The sequence below is a fragment of the Schistocerca piceifrons genome, chromosome 9, assembly GCF_021461385.2.
Source record: "Schistocerca piceifrons isolate TAMUIC-IGC-003096 chromosome 9, iqSchPice1.1, whole genome shotgun sequence".
NCBI classification, from domain to species: Eukaryota; Metazoa; Arthropoda; class Insecta; order Orthoptera; family Acrididae; genus Schistocerca; species Schistocerca piceifrons.
In genome coordinates this window covers 141204955-141228697 of record NC_060146.1, presented here as the reverse complement: position 1 = coordinate 141228697, position 23743 = coordinate 141204955, and the positions used below count along the sequence as shown (strand labels likewise).

Genomic DNA, 23743 nt, shown 5'->3' with positions numbered 1-23743 from the left:
TGTTCCCGGTGCACGATTTTTGTCTTGAACTGACCTCTCGATTATGGCTCATAAATGTTCGATGGGATTCACGTTGGGTGACCTGGTTGCCCAAATCAGTTGCTCGAATTGTCCAGAATATTCTTCAAGTCAGTCGCGAACAGTTGTGGCCCAGTGACTTGGCGCATTGACATCCATAAAAACATCGTCGTTGTCTGGGTGCATGAAGTCCATGCATAGCTGCAAATGGTCTTCAAGTAGCCGAACACCCACAGGACCCCGCCCATTCCGTTTAGACAGATCCGACATTATTATGGAGCCACCGTCAGCTTGCACAGTGCCTTGTTGACACCTTGGGTCTACGACATTCTGCGCCACGCTCCAACCCCACCATCAGCTCTGACCAACTGAAATCGCGACTCATCTGATGGGGCCACGGTTCTCCAGGAGAGGCAACCGAATCCAGGAGAGGCGCAGCATGCGATGTCGTGCTGTTAGCAAAGGCACTCGCGTCGGTCGTCTGCTGTCATAGCCCATTGACGGCCAATTTCGTCGCACTCTCCTAATTGATCTACATCTACAGCTACATGATTACTCTGCAATTCACATTTAAGTGCTTGGCAGAGGGTTCATCGAACCACAATCATACTACCTCTCCACCATTCCACTCCCGAACAGCGTGCGGGAAAAACGAACACGTAAACCTTTCTGTTCGAGCTCTTATTTTATTTTGATGATGATCATTCCTACCTATGTAGGTTGGGCTCAACAAAACATTTTCGCATTCGGAAGAGAAAGTTGGTGACTGAAATTTCGTAAATAGATCTCGCCGCATCGAAAAACGTCTTTGCTTTAATGACTTCCATCCCAACTCGCGTATCATATCTGCCATACTCTCTCCCCTATTACGTGATAATACAAAACGAGCTGCCCTTTTTTTGCACCCTTTCGATGTCCTCCGTCAATCCCACCTGCTAAGGATCCCACACCGCGCAGCAATATTCTAACAGATTACGAACGAGTGTAGTGTAAGCTGTCTCTTTAGTGGACTTGTTGCATCTTCTAAGTGTCCTGCCAATGAAACGCAACCTTTGGCTCGCCTTCCCCACAATATTATCTATGTGGTCTTTCCAACTGAAGTTGTTCGTAATTTTAACACCCAGGTACTTAGTTAAACTCACAGCCTTGAGAATTGTACTATTTATCGAGTAATCGAATTCCAACGGATTTCTTTTGGAACTCATGTGGATCTCATCACACTTTTCGTTATTTAGCGTCAACTGCCACCTGCCACATCATACAGCAATCTTTTCTAAATCGCTTTGCAACTGATACTGGTCTTCGGATGACCTTACTTGACGGTAAATTACATCTGCGAACAACCTAAGAGAACTGCTCAGATTGTCACCCAGGTCACTTATATAGATCAGGAACAGCAAAGGTCCCAGGACGCTTCCCTGGGGAACACCTGATATCACTTCAGTTTTACTCGATGATTTTCCGTCTATTACTACGAACTGCGACCTTCCTGACAGGAAATCATGACTCCATTCGCACAACTGAGACGATACCCCATAGGCCCGCAGCTTGATTAGAAGTCGCTTGTGAGGAACGGTGTCAAAAGCTTTCCGGAAATCTAGAAATACGGAATCAACTTGAAATCCCCTGTCGATAGCGGCCATTACTTCGTGCGAATAAAGAGCTAGCTGCGTTGCACGAGAACGATGTTTTCTGAAACCATGCTGATTACGTATCAATAGATCGTTCCCTTCGAGGTGGTTCATAATGTTTGAATACAGTTCTTCGTACCTCCCACATTCTACAGTTAAGCAGTGTTACTTGACCACTGGCACTGACAACTCTAAGCAAACGCTGCTGCTCTCTGTCGTTAAGAGAATGCCGTCGGACACTGCTTTATCCGTCGTGGGAAGCAACGCATGAAGTTTGCTATTCTCGGCACACTCTTGACACTGTGAATCTCTGAATATTGAATTCCCTAACGATTTCCGAAATGGAATCTCCCATGAGTCTATCTCCCATTCCACGTTCACCGAGAAATGTGGCGCACTGGTTAACACACTCTACTCGCATTCGGGAGGACGACGGTTCAATCCCGCGTCCGGCCATACCGATTTAGGTTTTCCGTGATTTCCCTAAATCGCTACAGGCAAATACCGGGATGGTTCCTTTGAAAGGGCACGGCCGACTTCCTTCCCCGTCTTTCCCTAATCCAATAAGACCGATGACCTAGCTGTTTGGTCTCATCCCCCAACCAACCCAACCCATTCCACGTTCAGAGTGTGTTACTTCCTGTCGTACGGCCGTAATCACGTCGGAAACCTTTTCACATGAATATCCTGAGTACAAATAACAGCTCCGCCAATACACTGCCCCTTTATTCCTTATGTACGAAATACTACCGCCAGCTGTGTATGTATACCTCACTATCGAATTACTTTTGTCACCTCGGTGTGGTAGCTATCTGTAAGCTTGACTGCCATCATGTCTTCGGTAAGGATGCTCGGTTAAGGCGTCTGATAGCAAAAAGCGGGAAATTCGAATTCGTGTCCCGATCTTCCACAAATTTTCAACTTTCGCCTCTGAACTATTTCGGTGTAAAATTGTCGCTGACGTCGGTGCCTCCCTCAAAATATGGTCATTATAAATGATTGAAAAGATTTCACTTATCTAGAGTAGTTACATTATCTGACATATGGTCAGAAAACACGACACTTCGTATAGAAAACTTGAAAAAGTTTTATGTTCTTGCAGCCGCACTCCAGATTTCTGCCACGAAAGCGCACTATGAGCAATTAGGCAAGATGACGACAGCCACCGGAATAGCGAATGTTGTGCTTCAGATGCATTCACAACAGTCTGCTGTAACAGAGCGACAAGTTTTCAGAACCAGGTTCAGCAAAGATCCACCAACTGCCAACTCCATTCGGCGGTGGTACGCGCAGTTTAAAGCTTTCAGGATTCTTCTGCAAAGGGAAAATCAACGGGTTGGCCTGAATTGGGTCCAGAAATATTGGACCACGTGCTGGCGATTTTTCGCACGTAGCCCACAGAAATAGACGAACACAACAAGCAGAGTGCCGAACATACCACAACCGAACGTTTGGGAGATATTAAAGAAACCATTGAAGCTGAAGTCTTACCGCTTCCAGTCCCTACAACCCATGACTCCCAATAAACAAGTAAGACGCTCAGAATTTTTGGCACAGTCGCAACAGATTATGAAAGAGGGTGGGTTTTGTGAGAACGTCATCTTCAATAATTTAGCAACACTTTTTTTAATGTGTGGCAGAGTACATAGGCACACTGTGCAAATTTGGAGGCAGAGAATCCCTACGCTATCGTGCAGTACATTCGAGATTCATCAAAAGTTAACTCGTTCTGTGCGGTGTTGCGGTTTAAAGCTCACTGTCCCTTTTTTTCTGCGGAAAGATCGTTACAGGACGCATGTATCTAGGCATGCCGAAAGTATGGCTTATGCCATAACTGGAGACCCACAGTGTGTACTTTACCTACGCCATGATGGTGCTCCACACACATCCACCACGATGTTCGTGAATTCCTAAATAGGAAACTGAGAAACCACTGGACCGGTCGTGATAGGGCTGATCATCAGCAGTTCATGTCACGGCCTCTACGCCGTCGCGACATAACCCCATGCGAGCTTTTTGTGTGCGCGGTTATGTGAAAGATTCAGTGTTTAACCTCCTCTAACAATAAAGCTAAGAGAACTGCCAGCTCGCACGAATAGTGCTTATCAACCGAGTGATATTGACATGCTTCGCCGAATATGGGAAGAACATGATTAACGACTTGATATCTTCAGAAGCAATAGGGGGATACATATGAAGTACTTGCAATACTCAAAAACTATTTGACTTCTTTTGTGTGTGTGCGCAAAGACCTGTGACATTGTCAAATAATGTAGCTACAGCAAATCTGTGAAATCACTTCAATCATTATAATAACGTTGTACTTTCCTTACTGCTTCACATGCCCACAACCAGGTGGTTATCAGTCCTCTGGTAGGCAGTGTCCGTATTGCTTTGGATCATCAGTAGCTTGCAGAGTGCATGTAGATACACAGCGGGTCTCAGAAATGTTGTGACAAACTTCGAGGGGTTATAGAGGGTGTCTTCAGGAACAAATCGAGAATAGGAACCTGTGTCTGGAAACATCATCCAACGACTCTACAGAAAGTCGAAGTTATAGGTGGCAGCGCCTGCCAATAGGCCAGCGCTTTAGCAGCAAACATGATTTTGTATGCTGACAGGCCGTAGGTGCAACGTTTCGCAATGTTGTTTGTTACTGATTGCCTCGATCGCCAGTGCAAAAGACGGTGCCAGTTGCTGGGTAGACAGGCCTTGTCTCCTATGTACACAATGTACTGTTGCCTTGGTGGGTTCCCATCAGGAGTTTTTGTCCGGTGTACGGAAGAACAGTGGAGATTTTAAGAGGGTTCCAGGAGAAAAATAAAATACAGATGGAAACTCTTGTCCGAAACCACCAAGGCAACAAAAAATCGCATTCATATGAGGCAAAGCCTGTCTGCGCAGCAGCTAGCCCTATTTTCTCCACTGGCGATCAATGAATAACACACAACATTGCGGAACATTCCACCAACGATCTGTCAGTGTACAGAGTCATGTTTGCTGCTGAAGGGGTAGTCTAGTGACAGGCGCCGGCACATATAATTTCGACGCTATGTAGTATCGCTGGATAAAGTTGCCGGACGCGGGTTCCTATTCTCGATTTGTTCCTTGAGACACCCTCTACAACCCTTAGACGTTTGTTTCAGTGTTTCTGGGACACCCCGTAGATGCAAACTGCCCTCCACAAGTTTGGAAACACCATGCTATGTATTACAACGGAGCGAGATGGAAGTGAACTATGTGAGTTATTGATTAGAATACAGAATAGCAAGCTCAAATAACGGTTAATAATGTCACGAACAGTATTGTACACTAAATTATTGTACACTAAATTATTGTGTACTAAATTATTGTGCACTAAATTATTGTGCACTAAATTATTGTGCACTAAATTATTGTGCACTAAATTATTGTACACTAAATTATTGTACACTAAATTATTGTACACTAAATTATTGTACACTAAATTATTGTACACTAAATTATTGTACACTTAATTATTGTACATATACATACATTGTAGAACATACTAGTATTGCTCCGTTTTATGTAAACCGACGTTACCTGTCCAAACAGTTCTACTAAACACGCCAGCTGGCACGACTAGACCGCATGGCTATGTAGAGGTACGGTTTTTGCATTTCTGTTCACTTGTAGTTGCGTTTGCATAAAGGTATAACACGCCGCGAAAGTAATTGAAAATGGCCCCAAAGTGCCAGATTCCTTATGAACCACGGGTAATGATAATCACCTTGCACCAAGAAGGCAATAGTGTCCGACAAATAGCAAAGAAACTGATGATTTCCATCAGCGGAGTTGTCAAAACCATACACCGGCATCGAGAAACAGGCTCCTATGGAGATCGTCCTCGCTCAGTAGCACCCAGGAATATATCAGAACGCCAGGAGAAGTATTTGGTATTGACCAGTATACGTAACAGATTAAAAACTGTCCGTGAATTGACTGCTGAACTAAACGCAACGAGGGATATACCGGTGAGTGAGTCAACAGTGAGACGACGTCTGGCAGACAACAACGTCCAAGGTTATGTAGCAACAAGGAAACCACTTCTGCGCCCTGTTAATAAGAAGAAAGGGCTTCAGTGGGCTAAGACACACCAGCATTGGACAGTGGGGGATTGGGAAAGAGTCTTATTCACTGAAACTTCCTGGCAGATTAAAACTGTATGCCGGACCGAGACTCGAACTTGAAAGCTTGGTAGAGCACTTGCCCGCATAAGGCAAAGGTCCCGAGTTCGAGTCTCCGTCCGGCACACAGTTTTAATCTGTCAGGAAGTTTCAATATCAGCGCACACTCCGCTGCAGAGTAAAAATTTAATTTCAGTCTTATTCACTGATGAATCCCAGTTCGAAAGATTTGGAAGTAAACGCGGTCAATTTGTACCCCCATGAACGCTTGAATCCTCAGTGTGTAATTCCAACAGTAAAGCATGGAGGGGGTTCTGTGACGGTATGGGGATCCTTTGGAGGGAATAAAGTCGGAGATTTGGTGAAAATAGATGGAAAACTGAACTATAAGGGTTAGCATGCAAATCTCCAGCGACATGCTAAGACATCTGGTTAGCGTCTGATTGGGAAAGGGTTTGTCTTGCAGCAAGACAACGGCCAGAAACATACGTCTCGCTTGTGTCAGAACTATGTGAAGTCTCTAGAGGTTCGTAAAATATTGAAAAACATAGGATGGCGGCCCCAATCCCCTGATTGTAACCCAATCGAGCTGTTATGGGATGAATTGGGTCCGTCTGAAAACGGGAAATCATGAGTGGGTCACAATTGTGGGAGGTCCTGCAGCAAGAATGGAGATTAATTCCAACCGAAACCTTGGCAAAACTGACTCAGCTGTGATGGTACTTCGCATAAATGGACATTTGGAGAAAGGGAAAGGAAGTTTTTGTTATGAGATGTGTGAATTATAAATTATTTCAAGACTGTGTACGTGTGCACGATGTATAACAAATAGTAAAGAACGTAAGTTATTATTATCAAAACACAAATATAGATGTAATTAACAACAGTTTTTTTTGGTATAATCTCTGTGTAACATAGGTCATGAAGATCAGAGACAATGCTTTGATTGAACTATCAAAATGGCTCTGAGCACTGTGGGACTTCACTTCTTAGTCATCAGTCCCCTATAACTTAAAACTACGGTACTTAAACCTCACTAACCTAAGGACATCACATACATCCATGACAGAGGCAGGATTCGAACCTGCGACCGCCACACTGTAGCGCCTAGAACCGCTCGGCCACCTCGGCCGGCCGATTGAACACTCTCTCCTGTTTTGTTTCGTCTAGCGGTAGGCCGCCATTGTAGTGCTGTATGATAATTAACGTAAGTTTTATCTGTAGTTTTGAAAAATACAATAGAAATTGTTATTGGTAAGTGTGTATTATTGACTTAGTTGCCACCTCGCATGATCGCAGCCATTAATTATAACTAACAAAATTTTTACAGAACTTCATAGTGCAGGGAGCTCATCTCCCCTAGCAGGATTTAGTCGGCCATTACGCTGACTGTATTATTTAATTAAAATTTCATATCATAATATTAAATGTAAATTCGAGAGACTTCTCTGTTTTGATCTTTCACTAATTTCGAAGTAAAAATTAATTTCAGTTACCAAAATTCACAGCACTGAATGAGTTCAGTATGTGTCATTTTGGCCCCCTAACGGCAGACGAGATTCTCTCCAGTTTTGCCTCGCAAATAATAAGAAATATTGAAAATCATTACATTCCGCAATATCTCAGTTAATCTTTATGTAATTTATGTAATTTGGTACATAAATAACCAGTAGCCCCTGAGACCCATATTAATAATTACAGTTTGCGTAAGAATACGCATATTTTCTTTTCTAAATAGCAGCGCTCACGTAAACTGTTTATTAGAAGGCGGTGAGTCGCGCGTTGTGTTTAAAAAATATTATATCGTACGTACTTCGGGGCAGCAGATGTCCGTACGAGTGTTATCGCGGTATAAGTTAATTAAAATTCTCATGCTCGCCCACAATATTTAAAGCCACCCGAACCAAAATCATAAAATATATAATTATAAAAATAAAAATATACACTTATACCGTGATACAGCCCATGCCGAGAGTGTGCAAGGGAGTGATGAAAACAAAGGAATCGAAAATTTAATTGTTGCATCTTCCTGTCTATTATTTGAGCTTAATAAACATTTGGAAAACAACAAAATGCATTTTTATACTGTATTTCCTTTCCACTGTCTATAATTACCAGGTGTTTCCAAGCTTACGGAGGATAGTGCAGAAGTCTTCTCTACTGCAGTGGGAATGATCAGGAAGTGTGGTGAAGGTTTGCTGTGGTGTTCTACATCTACATCTACATTTATACTCCGCAAGCCACCCAACGGTGTGTGGCGGAGGGCATTTTACGAGCCACTGTCATTACCTCCCTTTTCTGTTACAGTCGCGTATGGTTCGCGAGAAGAACGACTGCCGGAAAGCCTCCGTGCGCGCTCGAATGTCTCTAATTGTACATTCGTGATCTCCTCGGGAGGTATGAGTAGGGGACGCAATATATTCGATACCTCATCCAGAAACGCACCCTCTCGAAACCTGGACAGCAAGCTACACCGCGATGCAGAGCGCCTCTATTGCAGAGTGTGCCACTTGAGTTTGCTAAACATCTCCGTATCGCTATCACGCTTACCAAATAATCCTGTGACGAAACGCGCCGCTCTTCTTTGCATCTTCTCTATCCCCTCCGTCAACCCGACCTGGTACGGATCCCACACTGATGTGTAATACTCAAGTATAGGTCGAACGAGTGTTTTGTAAGCTACCTCCTTTGTTGATGGACAACATTTTCTAAGGACTCTCCCAATGAATCTGTCTGGTACCGGCCTTACCAACAATTAATTTTATATGATCATTCCACTTCAAATCGTTCCGCACGCATACTCCCAGATATTTTACAGAAGTAACTGCTACCAGTGTTTGTTTCGCTATCATATAATCATACAATAAAGGATCCTTCTTTCTATGTATTCGCAATACATTACATTTGTCAATGTTGTTGCAGACATGGTGGACCACTACTACTGGCCGCAGAACAAGACGGCGCAGCGGCTGTTCCTGGAGGACCTGTCGGACTTCTGCGGCCGCGACATGACGGACCCGCCCCCGGAGGACAGCAGCCCGGAGCCCAAGAAGTGGACCTTCTACAACTCCTTCTTCTTCGTGGTCACCGTCGTCAGCACAATAGGTACGTCCCGTGGCTAGCAAAGCGCTTAAGCCCTGCCACAGCAAATCAGTCAGACGGCTATAAATACACTACTGGCCATTAAAATTGCTACACCACGAAGATGACGTGTTACAGCCGCGAAATTTTACCGACAGCAAGAAGATGCTGTGATATGCAAATGATTAGCTTTTCAGAGCATTCACACAAGGTTGGCGCCGGTGGCGACACCTACAACGTACTGACATGAGGAAAGTTTCCAACCGATTTCTTATAAACAAACGGCAGTTGACCGGCGTCGCCTGGTGAAACGTTGTTGCCCCGTGTAACGAGGAGAAATGCGTATCATCACGTTTCCGACTTTGATAAAGATCGGATTGTAGCCTATCGCGATTGCGGTTTAACGTATCGCGACATTACTGCTCGCGTTGGTCGAGATCCAGTGACTGTTAGCAGAATGTGAAATCGTTGGGTTCAGGAGAGTAATACGGAACGCCGTGCTGGATCCCAACGGCCTCGTATCACTAGCAGTCGAGATGACAGGTATCTTATTCGCATGGCTGTAACAGATCGTGCAGCCACGTCTCGATCCCTGAGTCAACGGATGGGGACGTTTGCAAGACACCAACCATCTGCACGAACAGTTCGATGTCGTTTGCAGCAGCACGGACTATCAGCTCGGAGGCCATGGTTGCGGTTACCCTTGACGCTGCATCACAGACAGGAGCGCCTGCGATGGTGTACTCAACGATAAACCTGGGTGCACGAATGGCAAAACGTCATTTTTTCGGATCAATCCAGGTTCTGTTTACAGCATCAGGATGTTCGCATCCGTGTTTGGCGACATCGCGGTGAACGCACATTGGAAGCGTGTATTCGTCATCGCCATACTGGCGTATCACCCGGCGCGATGGTATGGGGTGCTATTGGTTACACGTCTCGGTCACCTCTTGTTCGCGCTGACGGCACTTTGAACAGTGGACGTTACATTTCAGATGTTTTACGACCCGTGGCTCTACCCTTCATGCGATCCCTGCGAAACCCTGCATTTCAGCAGGATAATGCACGACCGCATGTTGCAGGTCCAGTACGGTCCTTTCTGGATACAGAAAATGTTCGACTGCTGCCCTGGCCAGCACATTCTGCAGACCTCTCACCAATTGAAAACGTGGTGGCCGAGCAACTGGTTCGACACAATACGCCAGTTTCTACTCTTGATGAACTGTGGTATCGTTTTGAAGCTGCATGGGCAGCTGTACCTGTGCACGCCATCCAAGCTCTGTTTGACTCAATGCCCAGGCGTATCAAGGCCGTTATTACGGCCAGAGGTGGTTATTATAGGTACAGATTTCTCAGGATCTATGCAAACAAATTGCGAGAAAATATAATTACATATCAGTTCTAGTATAATATATTTGTCCAATGAATACCCGTTTATCATCTGCATTTCCTCTTGGTGTAGCAATTTCAATGGTCAGTAGTGTAGATAACATTGTTTGGACAGCGCCAGCGATCAGTTACGAAGTATTAGTTAATGAAAGAGTCAAAATTACAAAAATAGTTTTTTCAAAATGATGAGCGATCTCGTCCCTTATGTTGTCCATTGTGGCGTCGGGGAGTTGACACGACTCGGTGGTGATAGTTGTTCCAGTCGGTATGACGTGGAACGGCGTCCGTCGCTCATGACAACGCCACCCTGTAACTAGTAGAAAAACACAGACTCCTCGCGTGGTTTGGTCACATTTCAGGTACCGTCTTTCGTGATTAATGACAATATTTCGATAGAGCAGCGATTCAGAATGTGTAAGCCGCTCTTGCTTCTTCACTGATAAAGGTGGCAATTGCACCACTCGATGACACGATGACTACTGGCTTGACTAGTTTTCTTTTGTTGCGAGTCCGCGACGGACCTTTCGGCTTGCGCGAACTGATTAACTTTAGTTGTTCTTTTTATTATGCCCGGTTAGATAATGGATATTGACTATTAACAATATAAAGTCTTGAGTCTTCAATCTATCACCCAACTCTTGGCCGCATTATGGAATTGGGAGGATGTTAAGTTGATAAATTGTTACTCCATCAACAAGACGTCACTGCGTCGCGTGTTTAATAACTATGCCGTAATTCCAGAGATAACATATACTTAAGCAATGTTCAGAATGCATCGTAATCTTGGGACAAATCGATGACTGTTCACTGTTAAATAATCATGAATTAATCATGAATTCACTTTTCACTTCATAATATTCTAATAGTCAATTAATTTTCACTAATACACCTGATAATGTCTATTCAATTATGTAGGCGACACGAAGAATTAAGTTTGAATTCAATTTTATTGTTCCTTGTAATTAATTGTCCCTACACTGAGCAAGCACACAATTTCTCGCTCAGGGAATTGCTTCCGTTTGCATCCAGTATCCTGTCGTTGACGACAACTTCTGACAACTCGGCGCAATTGTACGTTCTCCGTGGTGGCGTTTGTATGTTACCTACTCCAGACTAATAATTGTTTTTCTGTCGGCGATGTTTCTTTTTCATTCTTCTTGATTGTCTGTGCTCATTCAGTATCATGAGGGCTAAGTCCCTTCACAAATCTCACACGATTTAACTTCGTAGCGAATCTCCGTATCCCGTTACCTTGCTAACGGTAAAGATGACTTTGCTTTAGTATGGCTTCAGAATAATGCTTCACTCTATATCTCAAAACTTTCAAACTTCCGATTAGCTTAAAACAATCTAGCAGCGCTGACACGCATGCTACGATCGCAATAGTGCTAGAGAGCGACTAGATAGCAGCTGAAGCTAAAATTTCCATTTCCGAGCTACACTGTAGTCACATCGAACTTCCTTTTCGATGCGGCTACAACTGACTTCTATGGTAAATGTTATCTGTGACCAATTTACCATCTGGGCTTTAACCTTCGTTATTAATTATTTTGCAATTCCTTCTTTGATATTATGTTGCGTACCTTATCAGATTGTTTCATTCAGTCTCTATTTCATTATGTTGTTGTTGTTGTTGTGGTCCTCAGTTTCTGAGACTGGTTTGATGCAGCTCTCCATGCTAATCTATCCTGTGCAAGCTCCTTCATCTCACAGTACCTACTGCAACCTACAGCCTACTGAATCTGCTTAGTGTATTCATCTCTTGATCTCCCTCTACGATTTTTACCCTCCACACTGCCCTCCAATGCTAAATTTGTGATCCCTCGATGCCTCAGGACATGCCCTACCAACCGATCCCTTCTTCTAGTCAAGTTGTGCCACAAACTCCTCTTCTCCCCAATCCTCATTAGTTACGTGATCTACCCACCTAATCTTCAACATTCTTCTGTAGCACCACATTTCGAAAGCTTCTATACTCTTCTTGTCCGAACTATTCATCGTCCATTTTTCACTTCCATACATGGCTACACTCCAGACATACACTGCCAGAACCGACTTCCTGCCACTTAAATCTATATCTGATATTAACAAATTTCTCTTCTTCAGAAACGCTTTCCTCGTCATTGCCAGTCTACATTTTATATCCTCTCTACTTCGACCATCATCAGTTATTTTGCTCCCCAAATAGCAAAACTCCCTTACTACTTTGTGTCACATTTCCTAATCTAATTCCCTCAGCATCGCCCGACTTAATTCGACTATATTCCATTATCCTCGTTTTGCTTTTGTTGATGTTCATCTTATATCCTCCTTTCAAGACACTGTCCATTCCGTTCAACTGCTCTTCCAAGTCCTTTGCTGTCTCTGACAGAATTACAATGTCATCGGCGAACCTCAAAGTTTTTACTTCTTCTCCATGAATTTTAATACCTACTCCGAATTTTCCTTTTGTTTCCTTTACTGCTTGCTCAATATACAGATTGAATAACATCGGGGAGAGGCTACAACCCTGTCTCACTCCCTTCCCAACCACTGCTTCCCTTTCATGCCCCTCGACTTTTATAACTACCATCTGGTTTCTGTACAAATTGTAGAAAAGCCCTTAGCTCCCTGTATTTTACCCCTGCCACCTTTAGAATTTGAAAGAGAGTATTCCAGTCAACATTGTCTAAAGCTTTCTCCACGTTTACAAATGCTAGAAATGTAGGTTTGCCTTTCCTTAATCTTCCTTCTAAGATAAGTCGTAAGGTCAGTATTGCCTCACGTGTTCCAACATTTCTACGGAATCCAAACTGATCTTCCCCGAGGTCGGCTTCTACCAGTTTTTCGATTCTCCTGTAAAGAATTCGTGTTAGTATTTTGCTGCTGTGACTTATTAAACTGATAGTTCGGTAATTTTCACATCTGTCAACACCTGCTACTTTCTTTGGGATTGGAATTATTATATTATTCTTGAAGTCTGAGGGTATTCCGCCTGTCTCGTACATCTTGCTCACCAGATGGTAGTTTTGTCAGGACTGGCTCTCCCAAGGCCGTCAGTAGTTCTAATGGAATGTTGTCTACTCCCGGGGCATTGTTTCGACTCAAGTCTTTCAGTGCTCTGTCAAACTCTTCACGCAGTATCGTATCTCCCATTTCATCTGCATCTGCATCCTCTTCCATTTCCATAATATTGTCCTCAAGTACATCGCCCTTGTATAGACCCTCTATATACTCCTTCCACCTTTCTGCTTCCCCCTCTTTGCTTAGAACTGGGTTTCCATCTGAGCTCTTGATATTCATTCATACAAGTGGCTCTCTTTTCTCCAAAGGTCTCTTTACTTTTCCTGTAGGCTGTATCTATCTAACCCCTAGTGAGATAAGCCTCTACATTCTTACATTTGTTCTCTAGCCATGCCTGCTTAGCCATTTTGCACTTTCTGTCGATCTCATTTTTGAGACGTTTGTATTCCTTTTTGCCTGCTTCATTTACTGCATTTTTATATTTTCTCCTTTCATTAATTAAATTCAATATTTCTTCTGTTACCCAAGGATTTCTACCAGCCCTCGTCTTTTTACCTACTTGATCCTCTGCTGCCTTCACTCCTTCATCCCTCAGAGTTACCCATTCGTCTTCTACTGTATTTCTTTCCCCCATTCCTGTCAATTGTTCGCTCTCCCTGAAACTCTGTACAACCTCTGGTTTAGTCAGTTTATCCAGGTCCCATCTCCTTAAATTCCCACCTTTTTGCAATTTCTTCAGTTTTAATCTACAGTTCATAACCAATAGATTGTGGTCAGAGTCCACATCTGCCCCTGGAAAAGTCCTACTATTTAAAATCTGGTCCCTAAATCTCTCTTACCATTATATAATCTATCTGATACCTTTTAGTATCTCCAGGATTCTTCCATCTATACAACCATCTTTCATGATTCTTGAACCAAGTGTTAGCTATAATTAAGTTATGCTCTGTGCAAAATTCTAACAGACGGCTTCCTCTTTCATTTCTTAGCCCCAATCCATATTCACCTACTATGTTTCCTCTCTCCCTTCTCCTACTGTCGAATTCCAGTCAGACTATTAAATTATCGTCTCCCTCGACTACCTGAATAATTTCTTTTATCTCATCATACATTTCATCAATTTCTTCGTCATCTGCAGAGCTAGTTGGTATATAAACTTGTACTACTGTAGTAGGCATGGGCTTCGTGTCTCTTGGTCACTATTGTACGTTCACTATGCTGTTTTATTCATTATTAAACCTACTCCTGCATTACCCCTATTTGATTTTGTATTTATAACCCTGTATTCACCTGACCAGAAGTCTTGTTCCTCCTGCCACTGAACTTCACTAATTCCCACTATATATAACTTTAACCTATCCACTTCCCTTTTGAAATTTTGAAATTTTCTAACCTACCTGCCCGATTAAGGGATCTGACATTCCTCGCTCCGATCCGTAGAATGCCAGTTTTCTTTCTCCTGATAACGACGTCCTCTTGAGTAGTTCCCGCCCGGAGATCCGAATGGGGGACTACTTTACCTCCGGAATATTTTACCCAAGAAGACACCATGATCATTTAACCATACAGTAAAGCTGCACGCCCTCGGGAAAAATTACGGCTGTAGTTTCCCCTTGCTTTCAGCCGTTCGCAGTACCACAACAGCAAGGCCGTTTTGGATAGTGTTACAAGGCCAGATCAGTCAATCATCCAGACTGTTCCACCTGCAACTACTGAAAAGGCTGCTGCCCCTCTTCAGGAACCACACGTTTGTCTGACCTCTCAACAGATACCCCTCCGTTGTGGTTGCACCTACGGTACGGCCATCTGTATCGCTGAGGCACGCAAGCCTCCCCACCAACGGCAAGGTCCATGGTTCAGGGGGAGGGGGTGGTTGATTTCATTATGAATATTATTATTCACATGACATTCCTGTTGATGAAATTATCACGAGTATAAAATTTGTCTTCAGTAGCTGCCGTCACTGTCAGGATAACTAATTTTCCTGCATCTTTTACAACAAGGGGTTGTTTATTAGGGTTTTTGTAATTGGGGTGTTACACCATTTCCAGATTTAAAGCACCCTGTGGCTACAGTCAACGGTGCGAGAGACTGGCACGTGAAGTCACGGTTGTTCATTTCACTCAACCGTTCCCTGCACCACCGATTACAGCCATATGGTACAGTAGTCATTACTTTTAAGTAAATGATTATTGCGATACTGACTGTTTCACTAATTAATAGGCTGAAGACTTCTTGTGGCGTCAATTCAGGATAAAACCTGTAGCTTTCGACGACATCCACCGTCGTCTTCGTCAGAAGCAACTGACAGTCAAAACGGCTGCATTGGTGGCCTTATATATCCCAAAGACGGCTCTTCGCCCTGTATTGAATGCCAGACGCCTATAACAGTTTCCACAACGAAACTTTGTCTCGAAACCTGGCAGAAAATCCAAAGAGATTCTGGTCGTATGTGAAGTATGTTAGCGGCAAGAAACAATCAATGCCTTCTCTGCGCGATAACAATGGAGATACTATCGAAGACAGTGTTGTCAAAGCAGAGTTACTAAACGCAGCATTCCGAAATTCCTTCACAAAAGAAGACGAAGTAAATATTCTAGAATTCGAATCGAGAACAGCTGCCAACATGAGTAACGTAGAAGTAAATATCCTCTGATTAGTAAAGCAACTTGAATCACTTAATAAAAGCAAGTCTTCTGGTCCAGACTGTATACCAATTAGGTTCCTTTCGGAGTATGCTGATGCATTAGCTCCATACTTAACAATCATATACAACCGTTCGCTCGACGAAAGATCCGTACCCAAAGACTGGAAAGTTGCACAGGTCACACCAATATTCAAGAAAGATAGTATCAGTAATACACTAAATTACAGGGCCATATCGTTAACGTCGATATGCAGCAGGATTTTAGAACATATATTGTGTTCGAACATTATGAATTACCTCGAAGGAAACGGTCTATTGACACACAGTCACCATGCGTTTAGAAAACATCGTTCCTGTGAAACACAACTAGCTCGTTATTCACATGAAGTGCTGAGTGCTATTGACAAGGTATTTCAGATCGAATCCGTATTCCTAGATTTCCGGAAGACTTTTGACACTGTACCACAAAAGCGGCTCGTAGTGAAATTGCGTGCTTATGGAATATCGTCTCAGTTATGTGACTGGATTTCCGATTTCCTGTAAGAGAGGTCACAGTTTCTTAGTAATTGACGGAAAATCAACGAGTAAAACAGAAGTGATTTCAGGTGTTTCCCAAGGTAGTCTTATAGTCCCTTTGCTGTTCCTTATCTGTATAAACGATTTGGGAGACAATCTGAGCAGCCGTCTTCGGTTGTTTGCAGATGACGCTGTTGTTTATCGACTAATAAAGCCATCAGAAGATCAGAACAAGCTGCAAAACGATTTAGGAAAAATATCTGAATGGTGCGAAAAGTGGCAGTGGACCCTAAATAATGAAAAGTGTGAGGTTATCCAGCTGCGTTCTAAAAGGAACTCGTTAAACTTCGGTTACACGATAAATCAGTCTAATCTAAAAGCTGTAAATTCAACCAAAGACCTAGGTATTACAATTACGAACAACTTAAATTGGAAAGAACACACAGCAAGTGTTGTGGGGAAGGCTAACCAAAGGCTGCGTTTTATTGGCAGGGCACATGGAAAATGTAACAAACCTACTAAGGGGATTGCCTAGACGACGATTGTCCGCCCTCTTTTAGAATTCTGCTGCGAGGTGTGGGATCCTTACCAGAGAGGACTGACGGAATACATCGAAAAAGTTCAAACAAAGGCAGCACGTTTTGTATTATCGCAAAATATGGGAGAGTGTGTTACAGAAATTATACAGGATTCGGGCTGGAAATCATTGAAAGAAAGGCGTTTTTCGTTGCGAGGGTATCCTGAGTACCTCTATGGGTTCTCCCTTCTATTCCAGTCTCGTATTGTTGGTGGAGAGAAGGATTGTCGGTATGCTTCTGTGTGGGCTCTAATCTCTCTGATTTTATCCTCATGGTCTCTTCGCCCAGCCCGCTAGTTCTTCCATTCCCTCCGATGATCTCTGTGTTGCCGTCTGTCAGCAGGTGTCACTTGGGCCTCACCACTGGTTTTGCCTCCGTCGGGCAGGCCGCTGTGTCCGAGCGGTTGTAGGCGCTTCAGCCCGGAACCGCGCTGCTGCTACGGTCGCAGGTTCGAATCTTGTCTCGGGCATGGAAGTGTGTGATGTCCTCAGGTTAATTAGGTTTAAGATCCAAGGAGATCCAAAGAAGAGCGGCGCGTTTCGTCACAGGGTTATTTGGTAAGCGTGATAGCGTTACGGAGATGTTTAGCAAACTCAAGTGACAAGAGAGGCGCTCTGCATCGCGGTGTAGCTTGCTGTCCAGGTTTCGAAAGGGTGCGTTTCTGGATGAGGTATCGAATATATTGCTTCCCCCTATTTATACCTCCCGAGGAGATCACGAATGTAAAATTAGAGAGAATCGAGCACGCACGGAGGCTTTCCGGCAGTAGTTCTTCCCGCGAACCATACGCGACTGGAACAGGAAAGGGAGATAATGACAGTGGCACGTAAAGTGCCCTCCGCCACACACCGTTGGGTGGCTTGCGGAGTATAAATGTAGATGTAGATGAAGTAGTTGTAAGTCTAGGGGACTGATGACCTCAGATAAGTCCCATAGTGCTTGGAGCCATTTGATCAGGACCTCCTTTGCTCTATGTCGTATTTTATTGACCTTTCTCCACGTCCTTGTTGTTAACTCTTTTCTATTCCGTCGATTGAGATTGACGTGCAGCCGTTCTTAACCGTTCTCTTTGTCTTCGTGTTCTACATTTCTGACATGGGCTCGTATGACCCTAAAACAACACAAAAACCAAAGGCGGCTTCTGACTGAACGTTAGTTACGTCACGCTGTCGCAAATGGTGTCAACGACTGCGCTAGTGGTGCCACCGCTCCCGCCTTAGCTAAGCATTGCGACCAATATCTCTGGTTCTTCTCTGCATCGAGAGCTACTTTCCATGCATCGCTAGTATTATATTCGCTGCCAAGATCGAAGGTTTTCTCATACTTTCTTATTTTTACAGCCTCTTCAATTATGGAGTCCCAGTATGTGGAATCCTGGGACAAAACTTCTCTCTTAAAACAGCATTTTATGTTTGCTTGTGAGGCTGTGCTCGGCAGCTGCGGATTTCTCCATTTATCGATTTTTAATATGCCGTTGATTTTCTGCACGTGCGGATGGATAGACCGATGTCACTACTTCCGCAATCGCATGGCATCCCAGGAATCCTGAGGCCGAGACTGTCCTCAACAGGGCGTAGTATCTGCTCTATTTTCTTTGGAGGTCGGAAAGCAGAAGTTATGCCTCGTCTTCCCAGGACTCTCCTTATTTCGCTGGATGTAGCACCGCAAAAGGGACTATTCAACATTTTCATGTTTCCTTTCCTTGGAGAACGCTTACTTGATATCACGTGACCCATAGCCGTTCTTCCAGAACGCACAGCTCAGATGATTAATTTCGGAATGGAAGTGGTTCTCGTCAGAACCAGCTTTTGCTCTGTGTACCAGGATATTTAAAGCAGCTGTCTCCTGGACTGTATGGTGAAAACTCTGGGCGCCAACATACAAATCAGTGAGCGTCGACTTGTGGTATACTGAGTGACCGAGGCGTCCAACTGACTTCCGTTATACCAGAACATCTGCAGACAGCAGTCTTCCCTCTCTCTCTGTCTCGACGGTGAACTGGATGCGTGGGAGGGGCATGCTGTTCACATGTTTCTGAAAGTGCTCAAAAGCTTCTTCCCTGTGTGACCAGATCATAAACATGTTGTCAACATAAGGATAAAACGAAGATGGACGATAGGGTGGACGATGGGGAGTCAAATTTAATGCCCGGTCCTCAAAATGTTCCATAAAAAAAGTTGCCATAGCTGAAGACAATGGAGAACATATAGACCTTCTGACCGTCATTTCATAAAATTTATCGTCGTACAAGAAGTAGGTGGCTGTAACAACATAGAACAACTACTTTATCATTTGAGGAGGAAATTACTGTGCCAACGGTTTCAATGTGTCCCCCACAGGAACCTTTGTGAACAGTCACACCACATCCAGGTTGACTAAAATATCCTTTGGGCCAACTCTAATTTGCTAAATTTTCTCAATGAACATCCGAAAGTATTTTGATGTGATGTTTACATATATGAGAAACAATACTGGGCCTACAATTGAGCCTTGTGGAATCCCATAAGCGATTTCTCTTTAGTCAGACGTATCTCCCTTGCTTAGATAGTTTGAATTATTAAGTAAAACTTTCTGCATTCTTTTATTTATGACATACATTTGTTTGTTGTACCATCAATTCCATAAAACTTCAGGGTATCCAGGAGAATTCTTTAATAAAAACAGTCAAATGCTTTAGATAGGTCACAAAAAATGTCTGGAGGTATTTTGTTATTTATTGTAGGAGGAGTGGCTAATGAGAGATTCTTTTGCCCTATTTTTGAATATATGGGAACTTTAAAATTTCTCAGTTTTCATTCAGACGCGCAGAACGGAAGTGTTGCCGCAGGTATAGACTCCACAAACGACTTGAGTCAGGTGCAGCTCAGCGTGTGTTCGTATGCGCCCTAGAGATTTAGAAATCATTACGCCGCTTGCAGGGGCAGATCCAGTACAAAAATACTGTGGATTTCTTACATTAAAGGTTTAACACAATAAGTCGAGTATTAAAGCAAGAAACGCTGTACATGTCATGAGGCAGCGTAACTCGTGGCACGCAAATTACCTGTAATACACTTAACTCGTATTTGAGAATGACAGCACTTGACTTCCAAGAAACTTTACTGAAAATTTCAAACCCACGCGAAAGTTTCTTTCGTTGATATCCCGCTCCTAACCAGTTAAATGAAAGGAAGAAAGTTCCTCACTTATACGCTTTTTGCTGTTCCTGTATTAAAACTTCAGCATGATGTTAGAAGTTGTAATTTATTATTTCTGTACTGCTAATTCTGCTCAACACATTTTGCAGACAGTATCCACATATACTACGAAATGTAACTGCAAAATTATGGCATTATGGGACACGTAATTCGGGAGATATGACGTTTTATACATGGGATGCGATTACTTAAAAAATGATCGGTGCGGGTCGTGATTTACTGTATAGCATCCTATTCTTAATAATACACTGAAGAGCCAAAGAAACTGGTACACCTGCGAAATATCATGTAGCGCCCCCCCCCCCCCTTCCCCCCGAGCAGGCAGAAGCGCCAGAACAGGACGTGGCATGGACTCGAATAATGTCTCCAGTAGTGGTGGAGGGAACTGACACCATGAATCCTGCAGGATTGTCCGTAAATCCGTAAGAATACGAAGAGCTGGAGATCTCTTCTGAACAGCACGTTGCAAGGCATCCCAGACACGGTCAATAATGTACATGTCTGGGGAGTTTGAAGGCCAACGCAAGTGTTTAAACTCAGAAGAGTGTTCCTAGAGCCACTGTGTACCAATTCTGGACGTGTGAGGTATCGCATTGTCCTGCTGGAATTGCCCAAGTCAGCCGAAATGCAAAATGGACATGAATGGATGCAGGTGATCAGACAGGATGCTTACGTACGTGTCACCTGTCAGAGTCGTATCTAGATGTATCAGGGATCCCATATCACTACAATTTCACGCGTCGCACACCATTACAGAGCCTCCACCAGCTTGAAGACTCCCCTGCTGACATGTCGGGTCCATGGATGCATGAGGTTGTATCCATACCCTTGCACGTCCGTCCGCTCGATGCAATTTGAAACGAGGCTCGTCTGACCAGTCATCACATTCCAATGTCGGTGCTGATGGGTGCAGGAGAGGTGTTAACCTTTGTGTCATGCAGTCATCGATAGTGCAAGAGTGGGCCTTCGGCTCCGAAAGCCCATATCAATGATGTTTCGTTAAATGGTCGCTCGCTGACACTTGCTGATAATGGCCCTGCATTGAAATCTGCAGCAATTTGCAGAAGGGTTGCACTTCTGTCACATTGAACGACTCTCTTCAGTCGTCGTTGGTCCCGTTCTTGTAGGATATTTTTCTGGCCCCAGTGATGTCGGAGATTTGATGTTTTACCGGGCTCCTGATATTGACGGTCCACTCATGAAATAGTCGTACGGGAATATCCCCACTTCATCGCTACCTTGGAGATGCTGTGTCCCATCGCTCGTGCCCCGACTATAACACCACGTTCAAACTTCCTTAAATCTTGATCTGTCACTGTAGCAGCAGTAACCGATACAATACAATAATTCCGCCAGACACTTGTCTTATATAAGCGTTGCCGATCGCAGCGCCGTATTCTGCCTTTTTTCTTTGTATTTGAATACGCATGCTTATATCAGTTTCTTAGGCGCTTCAGTGTAAGAACAACGGCTTGGAAATACGTATAATATCGAGGAAACAGGCTGTCTCCTATATTTTTTATATACAGACGAACGTTGCTCGAAATGTGTATTCATTCATCACACTCACTGACAGCACACTCGCACGCTACATAAGTGATCCAGCACAGGTCTTGTAAATTTATATGGAGTACATTCACTTTAAGTTTCCCTACGATTTTTATACCTTCAGTGCATTATCTCGATATTAATTAACAAATACAGGGACTCACACTAGCATGATAATTATAATCAGGCCTTCGTGATAAATATGAGATATAACTGGTCCACCTTTGGCGAACTTCGATTTGCATTCATACCGGAAACAGCTCAGCATTACTTCTGTCAATAGTAAATAATCTGTAAAATCGGGGCAAATATGTATAATTCTCAAACTTCGCTCTAAGCACAAGAAGTAAACAACTAACGACACGTGACCTGAGGTTGGTGACATGTTTACTTCCTACTCTGTCAATATTATCGACTATTAGAATCTGGGATACTTTCCACAAGGTTCGATGGCAATTTGGCTTTCAAAACATTGTCACTACCTAATTTGGTCGATTGCTTTCTTTTTACTCACGAAACAAATCTTCACAATATAATACAAGTTTCTGATTTTTTACCTTATCCCTTCTTTCGTGGTATGACGTTGCTTCATCTTTTACCAATTCAAATATTTTTCTGAAACGCCTAGCACGCACAGTCCATCAGTTTACGAACGACTGCGGTGCCACATACTCTGCCACAGCGCTTTTATTGTCTAGATCACAGTTTCTAAAATGACGACGAACATCTCTGAAAATCCCTCGCACAAGCCAATTAATACCGCATGTATAAAAAAAAATAGCAGGCCACTACTTCTCAAACTCCTGTTAGACAGTAGTCTCCACTGCTTTATTATGCAAGTTGTATGCACTAAATTTACAGAATTGTGATTTTAATCTCTTTTAATGACAGTACTATTAATTCGTTGCCACGAGGACTTAATAAAAAATGGTTCAAATGGCTATGAGCCCTATGCGACTTAACTTCTGAGGTCATCAGTCGCCTAGAACTTAGAACTACTTAAACCTAACTAACCTAAGGACATCACACACATCCATGCCCGAGGCAGGATTCGAACCTGCGACCGTAGCGGTCGCTCGGCTCCAGACTGTAGCGCCTAGAACCGCACGGCCACTCTGGCCGGCAGGACTTAATAAAAAATGTATGAATCCTTACCGCGAATGTCTGAAATTGCTATCGGTTGGTCGAATGTTCGCCTGTTATTAATTATTCAGTTTTACCAATAACAGACCCTTTTTTCTGATGCAACTATACTTCACCTGAGATGATTTCAGATGCCAGATAAATCGAAGAACTGAAAGAAACCAATAACGCAGCCAGAAACCCGTATTTACTCCCTTTTCGAGAATAGTCTGTCTCGCTCAGGATACAATGAAAGTAAATGAGTTTTAGTTAAGCTGCTTCTAGCGTTATTAATTTTCAGAACAGAAGAAGAACGAAAATCGCACTCGTACAACCAGAGAGTTTCTATTACAGAATAAACACTGATACAAAAGGGGTAAACAGCTAATATCTATAGCAGAACGCTGCTTCGAGTCGAGGTACCGAAATCTGTGCCGTACGCACAATAGATTGCCGTGCGTGCACAACTGTTAGCAAAATAAACGTAAAAAGTCCATAAACAGATGGAACGTTGTGCCATTTTAAGTTACGCTAAAATAATGAAATTAAAGGACATAAAATTGCGCTACCACTGCTTTGAGAAATGGCATGAAGACATAGCCACAGCACCAAAAAGTTGCTTCGAAATAATACTTTGTACTACATGTTTTATATAAACATGAGCCGTCGATGCCATCCGTTGACTTTGATCAATGACGTCATAACAATCCCCAAAATGTACCACACACAGTATTTCAAAACGACGACCAATGACTAGTCGTTCCCATGGCGCTAAAATATAAACTTCAAATACAAAATGGATCAAATTCATAAAAATAAATAATGAAGCTACAGTATCTGGACAAAGGCGGGAAATTGGGGTTTC

At 43.3% G+C, this 23743-nt stretch overlaps 1 protein-coding gene across 1 annotated transcript in view; it reads left to right on the top strand.

Annotated features, from left to right (window-relative positions):
• LOC124716767 (open rectifier potassium channel protein 1) overlaps positions 1–23743 on the top strand; it is a 259963-nt gene that overhangs the window by 123125 nt on the left and 113095 nt on the right. The window contains exon 2 of the mRNA XM_047243313.1: positions 8720–8902. Coding sequence (XP_047099269.1) covers positions 8720–8902 — 183 coding nt within the window. The remainder of the gene's footprint in view (positions 1–8719; positions 8903–23743) is intronic.